The 21632-nt window shown below is 47.6% G+C and overlaps 1 protein-coding gene across 2 annotated transcripts in view; it reads right to left on the reverse strand.

Annotated features, from left to right (window-relative positions):
- LIMS2 (LIM zinc finger domain containing 2) overlaps positions 1-19373 on the reverse strand; it is a 33043-nt gene extending 13670 nt beyond the window's left edge. The window contains exons 1-2 of one of the 2 annotated variants that reach the window (XM_056110349.1): positions 19109-19373; positions 2166-2325 (exon numbers count right to left, since the gene is read on the reverse strand). In XM_056110349.1, the coding sequence (XP_055966324.1) occupies positions 2166-2325; positions 19109-19119 (171 nt within the window). In that variant the 5' untranslated portion in view covers positions 19120-19373. Of the gene's footprint in view, positions 1-2165; positions 2326-7416; positions 7541-19108 lie in introns of those variants that run through there. The other variant, XM_056110348.1, reaches the window with a different exon arrangement.
- Between the last annotated feature and the right edge of the window lie 2259 nt (positions 19374-21632).

The following is a 21632-nucleotide window of genomic DNA, read 5'->3' on the forward strand; positions in this document are numbered from 1 at the left end:
ACTCCCAGTCTGCCGGAGGATGGGACCTCTGCATTCCTCTTTAACACATTTTTTCCTTTTGGGTCACACCCGGCAATGCTCAGGGGTTACTTCTGGCTCTGCCTCAGAAATTATTCCTAGAAGTGCTCGGGGGACCATATAGGACTCCAGGGATTGAACCCAGTTCAGCCGCATGCAAGGCAAATGCCCTCCCCGCTGTACTATGGCTCTGGTTCCAACACATTTATATTCTTTTCAAGAAATGTGACTTTTAGGGTTAGAGAATTATACTGGGGTTAAGTCACTTGCCTTGCATAAGGTTGACTCTGGTTGGTTTGATGCCAACAACAGCACATGGGTGCCTCTGAGCTACCAGGACTGATCTCTGGGCACAGAGTCAGTGGAACCACTGAGCATCTCCAGATGTGGCCCCCAAACAAACTTGGCTCCCTTCTTCTCTAATGTTCAGTCTTATGAGGTTGCAACTGGTTAGAGTCCTACCAAGCAGCCGATCAAGGTAGCAGGAGTTTAGATCCATTTAGAAATGGGGATTTCCGGAGCACCTCTTGCATGCAGGCTTGGGGTGCCTGAGCTCCAATCACGCATCTCTGCCCTGGCCCACAGCACACATGGACAGTCAGCATTTCCAGGAGGCACCAGCAGATGGACACCTGCTTCAGTCTGACCCAGTAGATCACATCCCACAGTCCCCCAATTCGAACTTTGCTGTCCTTGAAATCTAGCCTCTGGAAACTGGCTACGACAAGACACCAGGAGTGTATGACAGAACTGAACAATGGGCTCTGGGTGGGCTGGTCTGTATTGCGGGACAGCTAGTACAGTGTGAATAATACTGTGGCCCACGGGTCAGCATTGGTTGAGAAGACAAGGGCCGGGCTACCACTGTATAATGTTCTCACCACTAAGGTACAATAGTGACATGTAGCAGCAGCATAGATATAGTAAAATGCAATCAAATAATTAGGAGGTCGTAAGTTTTGAGTATCTATTACCTTAGTTTTAAATAAAGTTGTATCTTATTCCAAGTTTATAACATTACAAACAATTTTTTGTGTGGTATGGGGACACAACCCAGGGCCTCGCATATGTGTGGCATGTGCTGTATCACTGAGCCCCACCCCAGGTTGTTATTTAGTTCTTTGGGCCACACCCAGCTGTGCTCAGGGCTTGCTCCTGGCTCTGTGCCTGGGGGTCACTCTAGGTAATACTTGGATACTACCTGGGGTCCAGGGAATTGAAGCGTGGTCGGCTGCATGCAAGGTAAATGCCCTCTCCACTGTACTATTGCTGCACCCATTCACTTAGCTTTTAATAATGATCCTGGTTAACACATAGCTGATGAGACTGTGGAAAATTTAACAAATTACTCTTCTGAGTCATAGGGGGCCAGTCGAAGTTCCTTGACTTTCTTCTGGATTGTTGCAACAATCCAACTTCCGGTCCCTCCTCGTTTTCTAGCTCCTGCCCTGGGCCCACTCACTTCTCAGCATAGAAACAGGACTGCTTTATCCAAATATTGGAAAGAGACTGTGATTGTTGCACACCTTGCTGTGGCTCTCGGAGTGAAATCTTAAGGCCCAAACAAAATATTCTGTTTCCTGCTGCTGCCTCTCCTTTTCTCCTTCTAGCACAACTGCTCCCCAAGAATTCTCAAATACCCTGCATGCTCCCACCACAGGGCCTTTGCAATGGCTGTGCCCTTTGCTGGGTGCCCTCTCTGTATGTACAAGACTCCCTCATTAACTTCAGATCTCTCAGACATTACGTACCCCCAGCCCCCTCGAGTCTGCTTAGACCAGAGAACACCACGTGCATTCGTTGTGTTTACTATCTGATGCCCTGAGAAGGTGAGTAGCACAGCTGAAGGGTTTTGCACTGAAAGCCTCCCAGAGTCTGACCAGTGGAAGCTGCATAAACAGGACTTTCCTGAGCCTCCACGGCCACAGGCAAGCCTTAGTCTCTTCTCAGAGGTGAGGGAGGGATCAACAAGCAGCTAGCAAGGTTCTGTCCTCCGAAAGAGCTGCTCAGCTCGAGGCCTGGCATGACTGCCCTATGGGGCACTCACTAGCCCCTAGAGGCAGCTTCTGAGCCTCCCTGCTCCAGAAGGCAGCTTCTGAGCTCAGGCTCCTGGAAGGCAGCTGTGGAGGGTCCTGGGAACAGCCTACCTCATAGAAGAGTCCCTCGGGGAACGGCCGGAAGCACTGAGCACACACGAAACAGTGCTCATGATACAGTTCTCCATTGCTGTTGACGATGCGCTCGGCAGGGGTGAAGCGGGCCTGGCAGCGCTGGCATTCGGCATTGGCCAAGGCGTTGGACATGTTGCTGGGAGGGAAAAACCATAGGAAGATCAGCACTGGAAAGGACAGGGGGAGAGGGGTAGATGGGGTTGCCCCTTATGCCTGCAAACACGTTCCAGCCTAAGGAAACCTGCTGTCCTCTTCCTGGTGACCACTTCCACACTGTAATCACACAGGCCAAACTGTCTGCTGCTGCCTGTCTGCCACCACTCTTTCCCCCCCCTCCGCCCCCATGGTGTGAATGTGCTAAGTGCCAGTGCCTGCCAGAGGCTGCTAAATGCCTTCCCAGGTGACAATCCTGCAGGACCAAAACAGGTCATCTGGCACAAATGACCTGTCACAGCTTGGCGAGCATGAGCGAACTGCTGGAAAACTACAGTAAGCACAGGCAAAGCTGGGATTAGAAATCAGTGCCCTCCCACCCCTCACCCCCTTCCCCACTGCACTCCGCAGCACCCCCTGACCCACAGGGTGCATGTCCCTGGAGCTGGGGAGGGATGGTGAGCCATGGGAGGGATACGCACTGCCTGGTCAGGACTCAAGTGGGAAGTTCACTCAGGTGCAGCTTTGCACCTTCCCAGCTGGTGAAGGGCCTGAACCATAGTTGCAGGGGCCCAGGAGCCGGTAAGATGAGGGACTATGCAGAAGCATCTGACACAGTACTTGGCCCAGACCAAGTCCTTACAAAGGAGGCCATGGGTTGTCCAGGTCGCTGACTTGCTTTCTCCTCACCATGTCGGCCCATCTACTGGGGTCACCCCATCTCTCTCTTACATCTCCTTCCTGGGTTTGGGTTCAGCACATGACCCAGGCACTGGTGGGTAGCCCTGTAGTCTCACTCTTACTTAATCCCAGAAACCCTTATGCTTTCCACGTGAAGAGCCAAGAGCCAAGGCTTCGAGCTTTGTTAAGATCCTTGCCCAAGTTCACGCAGCACATAAAAGAGTCGAGGTTGGAGCCCAAGTTGGCCAGATTTTAATGGTTCTTTCCTCAGGACCATAAGTTATTTCGAATCCTTTGCCACTCCCCAGCCAACACATAAGGTGTGAGTCTGAGCTTTGGGATGGGAACACGGTGGGCAGAAAATTGCTCCATCTCCTCAACCTTGAGGAGCAACTGCTGTCCCCTGGAACTATCCCGCACAATGTTTATATTGCGTCAGCCCAGTGTTCCTGTGGCGAAGCCAGGAGACCGGTTGTGGAGCCTGTGCCGTGTGCCTGGTGCTCAGGTCCTTCGCCATGAGGGGAGCAAAACAGGTTTTAATTCCACGTGTCAACTACAGTGAATTGGTGGCTGCCCCCGGGTGTGACTGAATGAGAAGGCTGATCAGGTTCAAGGTAGCGAGACACATCGGTTGGCAATGTCTGGCTGGCAGAGTGGCGTGGCACCGCTGACCACTTGGAGATGCCTCAGCTGCAGGCTCTGGGGAACTGAATCCCACCCCTCCCTCTCTGTCATATCACCACGGGAAGTTCTGAGTGTGTGACACTCTCGGAGGAGAGCAGGGGGTGGTCTCAGAGCTCGGAGGAGGTGCTGCCTCCTCAGGCCTGTGGGCACTGGGTCTATACTGGGAGAGCTGCTGTCACGCGGACACGGGCTGGGAGCTGGGAAGAGGTAGGCAGCACTCCCCCTTCCTCCACCCCCTGCTTGGCATGCTGATCTCCATGGCAGGGTCTGCTCCAGAAGGCCTCTCAGCAAGTCACGCCAGGCATGCAGGATTTTTCTCTGCTTCAGCCCACCCTCGGCCTTGCTTTAGGACCAAAGCCCAGTTCTCTGTATCTTAGGCTGCAGGGCCCAGGAAGAGGGAGAGAGGTAGAACCTGGGATAAAAGGGAAAGTGTGTCCCGCGCCACAGTTTCCTGAGACCCAGCGGCTGGTCTCCAGGAGGTGGACTGGGCAGGACGGCCCTAGGGAACTGGCTGGGACTTCGTCAGCATGGCTGGGGTTTCCTGCCTGAGAACACTGTGAACCTGAAGGCCTTTTCCTCCAGAGCACATGCCCAAGTGCGAGAGCAGCTCAACGCTTGAAGGAGGACAGCACCTTCTGGGTCTGGGTACAACCAGAAGACAAGAGGAAATCCTGTGACTTGGGGTCCAAAAGACCAGAACATGAAGCCGAAATGAGGATTCAAATCCAGCTCCCTGGCTTCATCTTGCTCACATTGCCAACTGAGCACAAAGCAAACTCATCTTCCCTTTGTCCTGGCAGCACCTCAGGTCTGGGCCCCTCAGGAACGCGCAGGCCAGCTGTGTCTGGACAGTAGCCATCCTTCCCTTTTCTTTTTTTCTTTTTCTTTTCTTGGCTTATGAAGAGTTCTCTGCCAGGTCCTTGGGCCTCTTGGGTCAAGATTTTGATAGCATCTATCTCCTACATACTTCACCTAAGCCCTGGCCACAGGTGAGAAGCGTTTGGGGGTACCACCATCCTCCAGTACTGCCTGTCTGCCCTAGTTTAGGATAAGAAACTCTCCAGTTTCTTATGGCTGCTGGTCCATGCCACCCTGCTTAGAAATACAAAAAGCACTCCCACCAAGACCTTCTCTCTGGTGAAAGACAGAAGCACGACAGATGTACAAATAACCGTGTGCCCAACAACTAGATCCATCATGGAGAAAATGTGTCCTATAAAAGAGGTAATGAGACAATAGGGTCCTGTAGGTCCCCCCACACATTCCGGCTCACAAAACCCACAGACAACAGCTGGGGGACCCCAGAAAGAGCAGCAGCTTCTCTGGACTTTGAGTCCTCATCTCTAAAGAGGTGTGCCCGAGGAATAGAGGCTACCTGGCAGAGCTGAACTGAAGAACTTGGCTCACAACATGTTGCACAAGCAGCTAAGTGTGGGATAAAGGAGTTGTTGTTTTCTGCAGTTCTGAGCCTTTCAGAGTCCCTTCACTCAGGCCTGCCCCGCAAGAGGGCAAAGGGTGGGAGCCACAAACATTCCACATTCTGCATCACACATTCCGGCCAAGCACAGGGAGCACAAAGTCTTCCCAGTAATTCCCCAAGGAGTTATCCTGCCCGCCCCAGCTGGACAGAGCACTTGCATGCGCGCGCACATGCACACACACACACACACACACACACACACACACACACTTCTGAGAACATGTCCAGCCTCCTGGAACTCAAATCCCAGTACTGAGGGAGAGCACACCCATCTGGAGAACAGTTCTCCATCCCTAATTCTCCCCAACTCTCCTCTATCAAACATTCTCAGTTACTACAGTTAACCCAATATGTTGCCAGATCTAAGAATTTGGCAGGAAAAATAGAGTTCAGCAGGCCAGGTACTCTGTATGAGATGCCCGTCAGTGCTGACTGGCATTAGCATGCCCATGTGTCCTCCTTGCTTCTTGGGCATGGTCTGGAGGTGCATCCTTCCTGTGGACTCCTTCTCCAGCATGGCCCACCAGTCCTGGAATACCCTGTTCCCTGAACTGTGGCTCACTGCGTGAAATTCTGAATCATCTGGTACCAAAACATAGCAAGGGTTTCCATTCTAGCATAGCCACAATCAGGGGAATCATTTGGCCTGCAAAGCCTTAGGTTCCCCACCCAAGCTAGGAGCTTGTTCGGACCCACAGCATCATGCATGGCCCCGAGGGGATTCTGATACAGCTCCGCTCTTGGGGTTCCCCCAAGGGCATAGCTCTGTCCTCTCAGCTCCCACTCCCCACCTGGTTCTGTTTCTTCCCTCCATTTCCCCCCTCCCAAGAAGTCTTTAGGCTTCAACCTGCTGTCTCTGGAGGGCTGCCTGACCACACACTACTAGAGGCTCCGTTTTCACTGGTGGTGCATTAACCAGCTCTCTGCTTCTTTTACTCTAGGGTGCCCAACCCCTTCTCTAGACTCAGCATTCTCTCCTCTAGTTTATCACCCACCTCTTTCTCTGAGGCCCCCACTTCTCACTATGATGCCTTAGACCTCCAAGCCCACAGTTCTTGCTTTCTCCCCAACATCTATGAGCTAGTTCCTCCCAGAGAGGTCCCGGGGATCCCCAAACTCTCTTGTCTTGGCGGCCTCCCCCTAACTCCGAGGCTTGATGGAGATACCCATCATCCATGTCCTCCCCTTACACCTCCTCCATCTCATTTTTATTCATTTTATTCATCTTCAGAGATTCCCACCTTAAGGCCTATCCTGAATCTCACCTATCTCACTTAGCTTTCTCTAAAAGAATTTAACCATTGGTCTACACTAAAAGTTAGGGCAGTGTAGACTTGAGGTTCACACTACACATTGCTGAGCCATTTGCCAGAGGATGAGGATTTAGTTGAGTTTAGATGAGTTAGTTGAGGTTCACACTACACATTGCTGAGCCATTTGCCAGAGGATGAGGATTTTTTTTTTATCACCATGAGATACAGTCACAAAACTTTCATGTTTGAGTTTCAGCCCTACAATGATCGAACACCCATCCCTGCACCAGCACACATTCTCCACCTCCAATGTCCCCAGTATTACCACCCCCTCCCTGCTATTCCAACCCTCCCCCTGCCTCAATAGCAGACAATTTCCCCCCCTACTCTCTCTCTACTTTTGAGTATTATGGCTTGCAGTACAGATACTGAGAGGCTATCAGTTGGGTCCTTCATCTAGTTTCAGCACACATGATGAGGAATGTTTAAGGCGCTGTTCCTGGACGCCCAACTGGTCCCTCCATAAAGCCGCAATAAAAGATGCCCAGTCTGGGGGCTGGAGCGATAGCACAACGGGTAGGATGTTTGCCTTGAACGCTGGGGTTGGATTCCCAGCATCCCATATGGTCCTCTGAGCACAGCCAGGAGTAATTCCTGAGTGCATGAGCCAGGGCCAACTCCTATGCATTGCCAGATGTGACCCAAAAAGAAAAAAAAAAGATGTCCAGTCTGAAAGCAGGAATAGGGGTTCCGGGGAGACCCCTGTCCCCCAGCCCCCCTCTCAGCACCCTCCCCAGGAACACGCATCCCAGGAGACAGCAAACTCCTTCTCCCGACCGCCCACCCAAGCGCTGTCCCCACACCCTGCGCCGTCGTCGTCGTCGGAAGGGCCAGGCCGAGTGTCCGAGGAAAGGCCCTGAGCTGCCGCTTTCCGGCTATTGTCCGGCGCGGACCCCGCCCTGCCCTGGCCACCTACCCGGGCGCGGAGGAAGGAGGACTCTGCCGGTGCTGGCGCCGCCGGTACAGCCCCGACGCGGCCAGTGCGCCCAGCCGGGCTGCCATGGCCAGGGCCTCCTCGGGGTGGTCGTGCCGCTCTGGGGCCGTCGTCGGAGCCCCTCGCGCCACCCACCCCCACCCCGCCCAGGCTCAGGGAGCTGCTGCTGCTGCTGCTGCTACGGCGGTGGGGCGCTGCGCCGCACCCCGCGGCGACGGGACGGCCGGGCCTCTCCCCGCCGCCCGCCGCGGGACGGGCGCTCACGTTACACACTGCGATCTGCAAAGGGCAGCGGAGTCAGCTCCGAATAGAGAAGGACATTGTTCGCCCGCGGGGGCAGTGAAAACCGAAGCGGGCCAGGAGTGGGTCGAGCCTGGGAAGGGGACTCGCGGGGAAGATCCCAAACAGCAGAGGCGAGGACCACGGTGACTACAGGACAGGATGCGTGCCAGGTCCACCCCCCCCACCCCCGCCCCGCTCCGGGTGGACAGGAGCCTGGGAGGAAGCTGTAAGCACCCTGGACGTGTGGGGGTTGCCGCAGGATCTAGGAACCTGTCAAGAAGCTGGGGAGGGAGCTCCACCCATGCCACATTCTGTCTTGCCTCCTTTCTTTAGAGCCTGGGGCTCCCCAGATAGCAATTCAGAAGACCCAGAATGGGTGGTTATAATGCCCTGCACCTGATCAACAAATAGCACCAAAAAGAAATCCATGCCGTCAGAAAGGAGAGAACTGATGATCCCCCAGCTTGTCAGTAGGAGAACTCCAGTGGGTACCACGTTACATGCATATGACCCTAAAGAGATGGGCCGGGTTGCTGGAATCCAGCAAGGTCGGCATCTGAACAGCGACTTCTGCTGACTAAGCAGGCATCAGGGTCAGCAATAAAATGGAGATCCAGAGAACGTACAAAATCTTTAACATTGATTCATTTTCCTGACAAAGCTTCAATCGCTGATCGAAGGTGTCTCCCAAGACAAAGAAATGGAAGCCATTCTCTACTCTGATGGTGGGCGGAGGGGGAGGTGGGGAGCGGGAGGAGACTGGGCGCGATTGGTCTGCACACAGATACCAGGACCCTACACATCCTTGGCCAGCAAAACCAAACACGAAAAAGTACTCATTTAGCCGTTCTGAGGGGCAGACCCCAAAAGTAGTTAGGTTCATTGTATGCCGTATAATTTATAAATGCAATGCTATTCCAAAGGTATCAAGCACTGATCAATTCTGTAAATATTTTTTGAAGCTATCTCCAGGGACTAAAGGGCATAGAAAGGCTGAGTCTGGAGGAGCCCACAGTAAGGTACCATTCCTTGCTTCAGACACAGATACTAGAATGTTTGAGAAAGTTGATGTAGAAAAGACTTCCTTTTTCATGTTTTGAAGGGGAGGCCATGCCTGGCTATACTCAGGGTTTAATCCTGGCAGCCCGTAGGGGACCATATGAGGTGCTAGGGATTGAACTGTGGTTGACTGAGTATAAGGCAAATTCCCTGATCACTATCTCTCCAGCCCCAGAAAAGACTTTATAGCAAGTTCTAAGTCAATGTCCCCAGGCCTCGCCTTACTTTATTTCATCACCTCAAATTATGCTCCTCATGGGGAAATCCTGGACACTAGAACCCAGCATTTTTTTCCCAGAGACACAGTTTCACAAGTCACCATCACCACCATCACCACCATCACCACCATCATCATCTTCGTGGCCTTTGCACCACACCCTAAAACCAGGGCTTACTGTTGGCTGTATGTTCAGGGATTGCTGTTGGCAGTACCTGGAAAACTATATGGAGTTCTAGGAACTGAACCCAAATGGGCAAGGCTAGCACTTTCTGGCCACTATACTTTCTGGCCCCTCACAATCCTTATTTATGAATGAAGTTCAAAATTATGAAGCATCAATCCTTCAAAAAATTGGTCACTGTAAAAGGGGATACTAGAGGCCCTCTTTGAGAAATTGAGAGGTTGAGAGTTTGATTCAGCCTAAATCCTGGCACAAGCTTGCTCCTTTGTTTTGAAGTCTGCCTTGCAAGGGTGTGTGCGGCGGGTGTGGCACATCTGCTCCCCTGTCAAGAGGACACAGCTATAAAACCACAGTAAGAATGATGTCTGTCAGCAACAATGGCAAAGCAAGAAAGCCTGTCCTTCCATAAAAGCAATGAAAACACTAACATAATTGTCCCAATAAGCTTTTTTTCAGACCCATGCAAAGTGGAGGCTAACAGAAAGCCAAGAAGCATTTGTTCTAGAGAAACAGATGAATCTTGTCAGTGTAGTGAATTTTACGGTATTTTAACTTTCTTGGCCCTTAATTCCTGCTCTTTAATTCTGTGGCTGCCATGAAAAATGATAGTCCATAGTTCCAATAATGGGGGAGCAGGCAGTGTTGTAGCTCTTTTGAATCTTTATTCAATCAAATCTTATTACTTGATCTAGTCTTCCCTGAAAGACCCGATTTGATATGTTTTTTAATGTGGCCTCAGTCTAAAAGTAGTGAAAAAATCTCTTCCAGGGGAGTGTTTCTTAAGTGTATTTCCAGCACTGCTTTCTATGATACTATAGCTGTCACTACCATAGACAATATAATACAGTTGGGGCGAACAATATGTTAACCAAAAACCTTACCAGGAATCAAAATCTGAGAAGGGGCCAGAGTGATAGTACAGGGGGTAGGGTGCTTGCTTTGCATGGTTTGGTCCCTGGCACCCTATAGGGTACTCTGAGCCCCACCAGAAGTGATCCCTAAACACAAAAGTATGAACACTACTGGTGTGGTTGCCTCAGAAAGTAAGAAAGAAAGAAGAAAGAAAGAAAGAAAGAAAGAAAGGAAGGAAGGAAGGAAGGAAGGAAGGAAGGAAGGAAGGAAGGAAGAAAGATTTCTCAGGCAGGCTGAGAAATAAGATGCCTTTAGGGCATTTGGATTAGAAAAGCTGACATAATAGTGGGAATCTATAAGAAAGTCAAACATTAGCTGTGTGCATGCCTGAAAATGCCCTAAACTTTTGGTGTACCTTTAGAGCCGTGCAAAGCTGAAATGAAAGCTAAGGTAGAGTTAGTGTAAATTCCCTTGTTGAATGTTCAAAGTGTGCCAGAGTACACAGCAAATGTTGGGAAATTTCTTGGTTTTAGGTATTCAAGAAAATATTGTTCAACCATTAGCTGGTTATTAAACTAACCAAGCAGAGACTTCGGTAGCAGATGACAGAAGCACATTGTTACTTTGGAGTTCAAAAATTTCTGGAGTTGAAAAAAAATAGTAAAGTTTATAGCTATAGTTTACATTAACAAAGAAAAAATTCTGAAATAGAAAATATAACCTTTGCCTTAATAAACTAGAAAGATTTGAGGAAACTAACTCACAGTAAGATAAGATTGGAAAGAGTGGCAATAAATAGAAATCAGAGAAAGAACAGAGAAAATCAATAACCCAAAAGTTAGTTTTCTGATGAGGTCAACAAAGTCAACAAGCCTTTAGTTGGACTGATCAAGGAAATAAAAATGCTACTGAAATGCTCAAAAATTTGAAATAAAAGAAGTCACTGTGTTTAGGGAAACTGAAAAGAATCCAATGAAGTACTCTGAATTGTGTCAATTGCAATAGCATGTTTTATAAGAAATATATATTTAGAGGACTAAATAAATATTTATTTATATTTGGCCTTCATTCACAGTTCCTGGCCCAAAGTTCCCCCAAATCTTAAAATTTCCTATATAGTAATATGAAAAATGTGTTCTTTTTATGTGAATGGGATGACTTGGGGGAAGCACTTGATGTGGGAGCTAATTGCTAGAGAAGCCAGCGATGTGATAGATGATTAGAACTTCCCGTTCTATTCTCAGGCTTCTAGGGAAGGGAGAGGATGCTGCAGATTGTCTTCAGTGGACAGTGACTAATGACTTAATCAATTGAACCTATGCAATGATGTCTCCATAAAAACTCAAAAAGTGTTCAGGTTTGAAGAGAATGGCATTTGTGGTGAGGACTTGGAAGCTCTACGTTCTTTTCCCAGACCTTGCCATCTGCATTCGTTCAATCTATTTAACCCTGAGAATTATGCTTTATAAAAATGAGGATCTAATGAGAAAAATGGGTTTCCTGAGTTTTATAAGTTGTTATAGCAAGTGGAAGAAACTGAAAAAAGGGGGTTGTGGCAACTTTCTATTTATAGCCAACAGTCAGGGGCACCTGGGCTAAAGAATATCTATCATCTGAAGTCTAGAACAGTCATGGAATCCTTGTACTGGCGACAGGTTAGTCATGAACAGGTAACAACACGAGACTGACATCTGAAGTGGAGGTTGATTTGAGGGCACTGAGCCTGTAACTTCTAGACAAAAATTGGGACAAGTATGGATTTTCGAAGAAGTCTTTTTCAGTCAGTCACCAGTAAGGAAGGGGCAAAACACTTTTTTTTCTTTTTGTTACTACAAAATCCCTGCAATGGCCTCCACCCATTTACATTCCAACTCTTTACTGAGATCATTCTGGTAAGACATTCCAATTATTAACAGTTGGGAGACTGGGCCAGGCATCTTCGTAATCACATATCTTACGAATGACAAAGTGTTATTTCCTAATTTGCATTCATTCACACCTAGAATGCTCCCTCACTCAGGTACCTAATCTGTAAGTTTAAGTGTATTCTTCTCTTGTTTGGCAAGAAGGATTCTGGAAATTGCAATGAGTCTATCAAAAGACAAATGCCTTGTCTCCTTTTACCTCTGCTGAAAATATTCCACTTGTCAAAATGATATAAACAAAGGCTGCACCAGGAGTAGGAGTGAGGAAGCTGCTAAGCAGAACCCTGTTAATGTCTTTCTCCAGGCAGACCTAAGCTTTAAATATTAAAGGGAACGCCCTTTGATATTTTATTTTCATTAGTAAGTCTATAAAATATGAGATGATATTCAGGTAAATTGTATCAGAGTTGAGTACCTTTCTCAGATATCCTGCTGGTATCTAAGAGTTGCTTATTGGTATAGGGATGTCTACACTTGCATATACATACATACACACGCGCGCATGCGCGCGCACACACACACACACACACACACACACAACACCAAACTATGGAATTAGTTCTGGAAACTCCAAACACTAACAAATTAAAGAATATAGCTAAAATCAACAAATTCTTAAGAATAACACAAGTTATAAAACGTGACTCAAGAAGAAATTGAAAATACAAATAGTCCAGGAAAGGTGAGATCTTGGTTTAATAATAAAAGAAATTTCCAACAAGGGCCCAAGTGATTTTTGTTCGTTTGGGTGGTGGGTCACAATTGACAATGCTTAGGCCTTAGTCCTGGTTCTGTGCTCAGAGATTATTCCTGGGCAGCTCCAGGAACTATCTGGGGTGCCAGGGATGGAACCAGGATCTGTCATGAGCAGAGCAAGCATATTCACGATCAACTATACTATCACTCTAGTCCCTAGGTAATTTTATTACTAAATTCTGCTAAGCACTTAAGTAGAAGTAAATCCAGTTTTCACAAAACCTTCTCAACTTTGATTCAAGACAGAATAATTCTCACTTCATTCTGTGGGACCAGTATTACTCTGACAGCAAATCTATTCATTGCAAAAACAAATGACAAAAACAACTATAGGATTGGTGTATTAGCTCTGTAAATATAAAATAATGACTTCAATAGTATTATAAACTATAATTCCTCAAATCCAACTGGCCCAACTGGCCCTCCCGTTGATCGTCAATTTGCTCGAGCGGGCCCAGTAACGTCTTCATTGGAGACTTTGTTGTTACTGTGTTTGGCATATCGAATACTCTCGGTAGCTTGCCGGACTCTCTGAGAGGGGCTGAGGAATCGAACTCGGGTCGGCCATGTTGGCCGCTTGTAAGGCGAACACCCTACAGCTGTGCTATCGCTCCAGCCCTCAAATAATAAATTAAAAGAAACTATAGACCAATATGCCTTATATACATAGACACAAATGTCCTGAATAAAATCAGATATGCTATACTATCACTAAATAGGTTCTGTGTAAGGAATATTGCTTGCTTGTTTTTACAACCAAAATCAATGTAATATGCATTGCCAGTAGAATAAAGGAAAGTACCAGATAAATATCTTAATAAATGCAGAAAATGCATTTAACAAAATCCAATACTTTCATGATGACAAAAAACCAAAATAAAACAACAGGAAATAAAAAACACATTGCCAAAGTAGGAATAGAAAAGAATGTTTTCAACCTGATAAATATTAGACCTAATATCACACTTAATGACAAGAGACTGAAAAATTTTCCTCTAAGTACAGAAAGAAGAGTAAAATGTTTGGGTTGGATAATGCAGCAGATAGGGCACTTTAGCTGATCTGGGTTCGATCCCCGGCATTCCACATATTCCCCCCCAATAATCCCAGGAGTGATTCCTGAGTGAAGAACCAGGGATAAGCACTGAGCATTGCTAGGTGTGCCCCCACCCAAACCAAAACCAAACCAAATCAGAAAAAAGAAAGAATACAATATTCTATCTTGCTATTTCTTTTTAACATTTTTTGTTTGTTTGTTTGTTTTAATGAGAACAGTCATTCAAGAAAAAGAACAAAAGGCACTCAAATTGGAAAGGAAGATTCAAAACTACTTTTGTTGGCATATTGCAAACTCATATATAGAAAATCCCAAAGTAATACCTCAACCCACACACCAAAACAAAAAACAAACAAAAAGCAACCCCAAATTTAAATATCTATTGCAATATAATAAATGATTTATCAAGGTTACAAGATATAAAATCAACATACAAAAATCATTTGTAATGAAAAGTATAAAAACAAAATTAATAGAAACTATCCCATTTACAACACCAAAAATAATAAAGCCCCGAGGAATAAATTCAACCAAAGAAGTATAGGAGTTACACACTGAAAACTACAAAACATGGTTGAAAATATGAAAGATCTAAATAAATGATGTTCATGGATTGGAAAATTTAGTATTGTTGAGATTACGATTATTATCTTCCTGAACCAGAAAGTACACGGGGTTAAGGTGCATGCCTTGTCATGCAACCAACCCTAATTTGATTCCAGGCATAATGTATGGGCCCCAGAGTACGGCCAGAAATAGCTACTGAGCACTGTTTAGTGAGATGAGAAAAGACCACTCTCTACCACATTGACATATGAATTCATCACAAACCTTTTCAAAATTATATTTTTTAAACAAAAACGATCCTAAAATTTATATGGAAATGCAAGGGACCCACAGTAATCAAAACAACTTGAAAAAAAGAACAAAATCATAGAACTCACATTTCCTAATATTAAATATCTCACTACAGGACAAGAAAGATACTTCAGGGATTGAAACATTAGCCTTGCTGCAGCTGACCCCAGTTCAATCTTGGGAAATTCTTTGTCCCCCGAGCACAGACATCTAGAGTATTGAGCGGGGAGTAGACCCTAAGTACCATCTGGTGTGGCCCAACATTCCCCTGAACCCTGCTCTTCACACAGGCTCACATACACCAAATTTGCCAAATTGCAATAATTAAAACATTGTGATATTGGCAAAAAATTGACATACATATCAATAGAATAGGATAATTTTTATAATTAATCCAGCACATTCATTTTTATTGAAAATCAGTTTCAATCCAACACAATTTCAATCCAACATTAATTTTCAACAAGGCTGCCAAGACAATTTTGTCAACATATGGTGCTATAAACACTGTATAGTCACATGCAAAATATCACAAGTCACTAGAGAAATAAATATTAAAACTGCACTGATACCACTTCACACTCACTAAAAGAGATTTTAGTTAGTGTTAGTGTAGATGCTGAGGATTGGATTCCTCATGCATTTCCTAATGAATATTTTAGAAAAGCAGAAACACACTTTGAAAATCAGCTTGATAGTTACTCCAAAAAATTTAACAAAGTTAGCATATGACCCAACAATCTCACTCCTAGATATATGCTCAAGAGAGTAAGAGATACATGTAGGAGTGTTCACAGAAGCTTTTATCTTCTGTAAAAGTTAAAAATTAGAAAGATTTACTAAACTAAACAAAAACTAAATGTGGTTTATCTATATAAGTAGTGGAATATTATTTGGATAAAAAAGAGAATAAAATACCAATTCCTGATACATCATGAATGATCTTAAAAACAATATTCTAAATGAAGTAAGCCAGGAAAAAATGCCATATGATATATGGTCTCATAAATCAGGTAAAGTCATAGGTTGTCATGGCTTTGAAATTGACTACAACAAAGGTTTCTTTTGGGGGTGATGAAAGTATCCTGAATTAGTGATTTTACAATAGGTTGATAGTACTAAAAGCCAACTAAATGCATACTTTGGTGAATTTTGAGAGAAGGGAAACATTTGAGAAACAGGAACATGTGACTTGCACCTTGTAAAGATAGGATCCCAAGTTTAACGTTCTGAACTTAGTGTCTTAATTCCATCACAGACTCAAATTCTGTTCAGTGGGCTCTGGTGATCACTCATACTATAACTCAGTGCACTCTGCTGTAGAGATGGCCCCTGAGTACCCTTCTCAAAAATGAGAGAAATTGCTGAGAGCTCTGTGAGGTAAGGAAGACGGAGATTGTGCGGACAGGAGTCTAGTTACCCCACTCTATACTCTCTAAGCATGGGAACAGCCTGTGGCACATGTGATTCATCTCATTGAATCACAGTTCCATGTTGGCTGGAACTCTGAGCTCCAGCAGGCGAACCCCCTGAACTCATATTGCTGAGTCCCACGCTCAATTTAGAGGACCTTCCACTCATAAGCTGGACCTCTGGGCAAGGGGTATAAATTTCCTGGCCTTAATATTCTCCTTGTAGAACCATGGTCATGCTCTTTGACTGTGAGAGAGAAGTGGATGATTTGAAGATGGTAAGTCATTGGGCCATAGGCTGGAACCCAGCATGCTCCCCATGCATGACCTCTTACTATGCTCTACACCTATGTTCAGGTCTGTCCCAGGCTTCAGACCTTCATAGCCAGCTGAGTCCCAGTGTTTCCTCTTAGACGTGTCTTAGCATCTCAAACACTTCCTGGCCCAAACTAATCTGCCTCCACAATCTCAGCATCCTCTTACGCCAGAATCCTGTTATTTCAGCCTCCCAAATCCCCGAAGTTCAACTTATCCCTTCTCTCGCTTGTCTCCTGACCAGTCCCCCTCACCATTTCTCTCTCGATAGCCTATTCTCTGCACAGCACCTGCATGTTCAAGTCCAACGTGCTCTCAAGTCACTTGTGGCATTTCACTGACTTCTTCCTGATCCTGCTGCTCTGGTCCTGTGGAGTGCTGGAAAGTGAGGTAGTTGGCTGGGAGGCCACCTGAGGGTGGATCTTGCAAAGATCATTCTAGTGCAGGCTGGCTGGAATCGTGTGGGGGCGAACCAGGATCCAGAGATCCTGGAGAGCTGCCTTGTCATCTTGACAGGGAGAAGTGGACAAAGAGAGGGCCTGGTGGTTTGCAGAAACCCCCTTGATTCTGGGATAGGAAAAATATCACTCATTCCCAGCTTGGCTTAGATGTCCATCCCTTGGCTACCTGACTCCATCCTGGGCCGTGGAGAGGCAGCAAGCCTGACACTGACACTGCAGAGGTTGGGAAACTCCAAAGGAGGGTATAAACCTCTGTCCACCATTGACTCTGAGCAGGAAAATAGGCCATGAGAAAAGCATGAAAGAAAGTCACCCAATAGTGCCAGACGGGATCTCTGAAGGGTGGGACCTGGTTGTCTTCTTTGTCAATTCAGGGTTTATCCCTAATTCAAGGAGGAGCTGTTTCACTTGAAATCCTAACAAAGTTTCTATGTTCCCCTGTGTTCCTCTGTTCCCATGCAATTTAGTGACCAGACTTTCTCAGACATGGGTGTCCAGTGAATCCCCTGTAACAACCAACACTTGTATCCACTTGCCTTTTCCCCAGCTTCTCTGGCTGCTCTTCGGGGCTGGCTGAACTGCTGGGCCCTAATACTGGAGAACACCCGAGGTGAAGTTGCCCAGGAGTCAGATCTGCCTCTGGGGCTTCCATAGCTTTACATCTATGGGGTGTGAGGGCTGAGTCCCCTGTAGAGGGGGGTACTAACAGCTTGGGGTGACAGTTCCCAGGAGCTTGTCCCTCCATCTTACTGGACACAGGGTCTTGCCTGAGGTCTCCTGGTGTCTTGATGTCAGCCTGTCTTCTAGCAGGCGCAAACAAGGCAGAAGGAAAGGGGAGGGAGTGCAGGAGGGTTGGAATAGAAGGGAACCAAATGCACCAGGATTGTGTAGGACTCTGCTGTCCCGGCCTCCCGGGGCTGTCCTAAGCCCTAACAGTAATCACTGTGAGCCTGGGAATGGATTACCACGATGTTTATCCCCTGGGTCAGGGACAGCACCCTGTCCTTCCCAGCTGCTCTCACTCCTGAGTGCTGCCTACCATTCTCCAAACCCCTTTTCTCCTCCAGTAAAGTTTCTGAGGCTACAAACGCCGAGCATGCTGAGCAAGGGGTCATGGAGATGATCATTCCCCTGCCAGGGCTTAGCTGGGCCCCAGAGACCAGCCCCTCCCACCCAGTGCTGCTGAGTCAGACACTTGAACCCTGCCAGGTTCCAAAAACGGACTCCGAGGCCACCCTGGCTGGACCCTGGTGGACATGTGACTGGCCTCATGAGTCACTCAGTCTCTGGGGGGCCTCTCTTACCTCATCTATGAAATGACAACAAGGGGCCTGGGAATGGAGGCTGGGGCACGCTGAGGAAACTAACCCCCACCACTGGGCACTTGGTTTGGGCACTGTTTCTGGATGGCATCCACACAGGTCCTTCACCTCCACTTTCAGCAACACCATTCCTGGGGGCAGAGGTGGAGACAGTAGCTCCCTCAGGCGAGATTTGCCAGGCACCTAGCAGATGGGGGTCAGAGGAGCAGCACAGGCTCTCCTTCTGGTTGAAGGCTTTGTGGCTTTGCTCATGTGTGACTTTGGGCAACTGCTGATCCCTATGGCCCAGGTTTGTGGTGAGGGGAGGGGAGGGACAAGGAGCAGGTCCCCAGATTCTCCCTGGTGGTGCTGTGGGGCAGGCCAGAACTTCACCTGCTGTTGCCCAAAGTCATCTGAAGGGACAAATTGGAGGGAACTACTCCTCAGTCTACTTTTTTTTTTGGAAGTATGCCTGACATACAGATTAATTTTTGGTGTTCAAAAGAATAATCTAACACTTGTCCGTTTGGGGAAATGACCCCCCACCATGTCTAGTTAACATGTTTGTGACCATTATATATACAACATCCTCCCCACCCTCCTTATATTTCAAACCTGCTCTCTTCTTTGCAGCCTTCAAATGACGCAGTACAATATTCCAACTCCAGCGCCTCTGCCCAAAGGCCATGCCCGTGCCAGATGTGCTTTCGAGCTGGGAACTCGGAGCCTTCCGACCCCCTTTGCCGCTAATCATCCTTTCACCCCGGCTTGCAGCCTGGTGTTGACAGGTGCCGGCAGCCCAGGGCCAACCCAAGCCGCAGCCACCCCACTCCCCCTCGCCCCCAGCTTGGGTTCCCCGGAGCTGCTGCTCCTCGGGAGACCGGGGGTCTGGCTGGCGGGACCCGTCTGCGGCCCGCTCCAAACTGACCCGCGCCCCTTGGCGACGGCGCCCCCAGCCCTCCTCCCCCGGGGTGGGGTGGGTAAGGGACTGTTACCTTCCCGTCATGGTGACTGCGCTCGCCGGACCCGGGTGGCCTCCGGACTCTCTCGCCGCCGCCGACCCGGCGCCCGTCAGCAGGTCCGGGGCGCCCAGCGGGGGAAACGCCCAAAAAAGGCCAAGAGCGGCTCCGCCCGGGCGCCCAGCCCAGCCGCCGCGCCGAGAGGGGTGGGGACACCGGGAGGTGGGACGGGGGTCACCCCGATCGGGAGGTGCTGGGCTCGGGAACAGGGAGCGGGGACCCACGAAATAGGGTCCTGGAATGGGAAGGAGCGCGCGGGGGTGGGATCCCGGGATGCGCTCCGCGGACCGCGCCGCCCGACTCCCGGTACACCAGCTGAGTGCGGCCTGAGCCGGGCGCGGGTCACGTCCTCCCCGCCCGAGCTTCCTCGCCACCTCCCTGGATTCCGGGCATAGTTTTCCTTTTAAAGGGAGTGAAGTTATAATAAACGCTAACTAAGGCGCCCCCCTAGCCCAGCCGGGACGCTCCGCCCGGTGCTGTCGCTCCACCGTCCCGGCTGCACCGCAGTCGGGACGCTCACGGGAAACGGCGGGGAATGTAGAGGGGCTATACTGAGACCACCCCCTCCCCCACGACCTTCAAACCTTGAGTTCACGGTGTTCCTGGGCTAGCGGAGCGGGGTAGGGGTTGGCGGGGTGGGCACTGCGGTTCTTTAATTCCTGAGATGTAATGGCTTAGGACTGTCTCCCAGGGCACTGGGGACTCCTAGTCCCCGCAGTTCTGTCCCCAAGGAGACCAAGGTCAAGGGGACTCCCTTGGGGCTGTGAACCTGATTGCATACTTAGAGGCCAGGCCAGTGCCTTTTCCAGAAATTAAACTTTTCAGCCAAGTAGGTGATATATCTCCTAAAATTTAACATGAGCGGATGGAGACAGAGTACAGAGGGCAGGGCATTTATCTTGCATAAGGTTAACCCGAGTTCCATCTGGGCACCCAGTGTGATCCCCCACCAGCACCCAGGGAAGTGATCCCCGAGCAGAGTCAGAAGTAAGTTATATCAACAATATGAACAACAATGGGTGTGACTCAGAGTCAAACAAAAACAAAACCAAAATCTAACCAAAGGTACTTTATAATCACGTTACCCAAACTGCTGTGTTTGGGGAGGGAGGAGAGAACCTTGGTTCTCTCTTTTATGATGGAATGCGACTGCCAATCTAGACAAGAGCCCGTAAGGAACTAGTGATATGAAACAATTTAGGGAATCTATCCAGAGAAAATCATTAAGCAAACAAATAGCCTTACTCTACCTAAAGGCAGTTAGTATGAGTTGGGCAGTGGAGTGCGGATCCTAATTGAAAGCTGCCAAAACATCACACACTATACAGAGGGCAGGGCATTTACTTGCATAAGGTTAACCTGAGTTCCATCTGGGCACCCACTGTAATCCCCCACCAGCACCCAGGGAAGTGAGCACTGCCAGCACTGAGAACCCTGGTAGATAAACCAAACTTAACGTTCCGCTGCTACTTCTAGTCTTGGCAACAGATAAAGACTACCTAGAAATGACCCAGCAAAGTAGCAACCCACAAATAAACCCACAAAATAACATTGGAATTCAGAAAAATGAGCTGACAGTAACATGCCAATCCAGTGCTTCCCCCCTTAAAGCTGCAGAAATAAGTGGGTGGGAGAGGTAGCTGTTTTGAAGTAGCTGATCTTGCAGATGTTAGTTCTTTCAATTGCATCTTAACTGATTCTTTTTAACTATAATTGATGATTGATTATGGTTTCTTCACTGATTTGCCTGTTTAGGGAGAAACATTTTTCACAATTGTCTACATGGAAGAGCAGGCAGGCTATGGGCCATTCACTGGAAATGACATTATGGTGCACATAATTCAATGCTTTTTATCAAACATAAATGATCATACGGTTAATTGAGTATTGATGGTCTAAGGGAATCAAAGAAGATGAAAAGCAGAAAACAGAAACAATTGTTCCTTCCCTCCAGGAGATCCCAAGATTTTAATTTAATAGCAAATATTTCCCCTGGAGAATTGCAATCACCTTGCATGCCTTATCCCTGGGGGGTTGGGGAAGGAAGGGGAATTCAGCAAGAACTGGAAGGTTACTGTGATCTCAGCTTATCCCAGCTGGAAACGTGTTGCCTTGGGCCAGTCTCCTAAGGCAAAACCAAGTCAGCATTTGAAGAAAGACCAGAGAGTTTCCTTACAATGGGTCATGCATACATTTACTCTAGGATCAGTCATTCATTTATGAGTATTTTATTTACTTTACTTTACATATTTATGAAACAAGGAGACACTAAGCAAGGACAAATACAACACTGATGCCTACATGGATGTCAGAACATAATTCTGAATGAAATTTTTTAAAGATTCCTGCTCCATTTATATCAAACTCTAGAACAGTAAAACAATCTGTGGGTTGCATTGGGGAGAAGTGGGAAGAGATAGTCTGGGAAAGGGCAATAGGAAATATTTTTCTGGTAATAGTAATGTTCCATATCAAAATAAGAATTTGGGTCACACAAGTA

The sequence above is a fragment of the Sorex fumeus genome, unplaced genomic scaffold (assembly GCF_029834395.1).
Source record: "Sorex fumeus unplaced genomic scaffold, SorFum_2.1 ptg000009l, whole genome shotgun sequence".
Lineage (NCBI taxonomy): Eukaryota > Metazoa > Chordata > Mammalia > Eulipotyphla > Soricidae > Sorex > Sorex fumeus.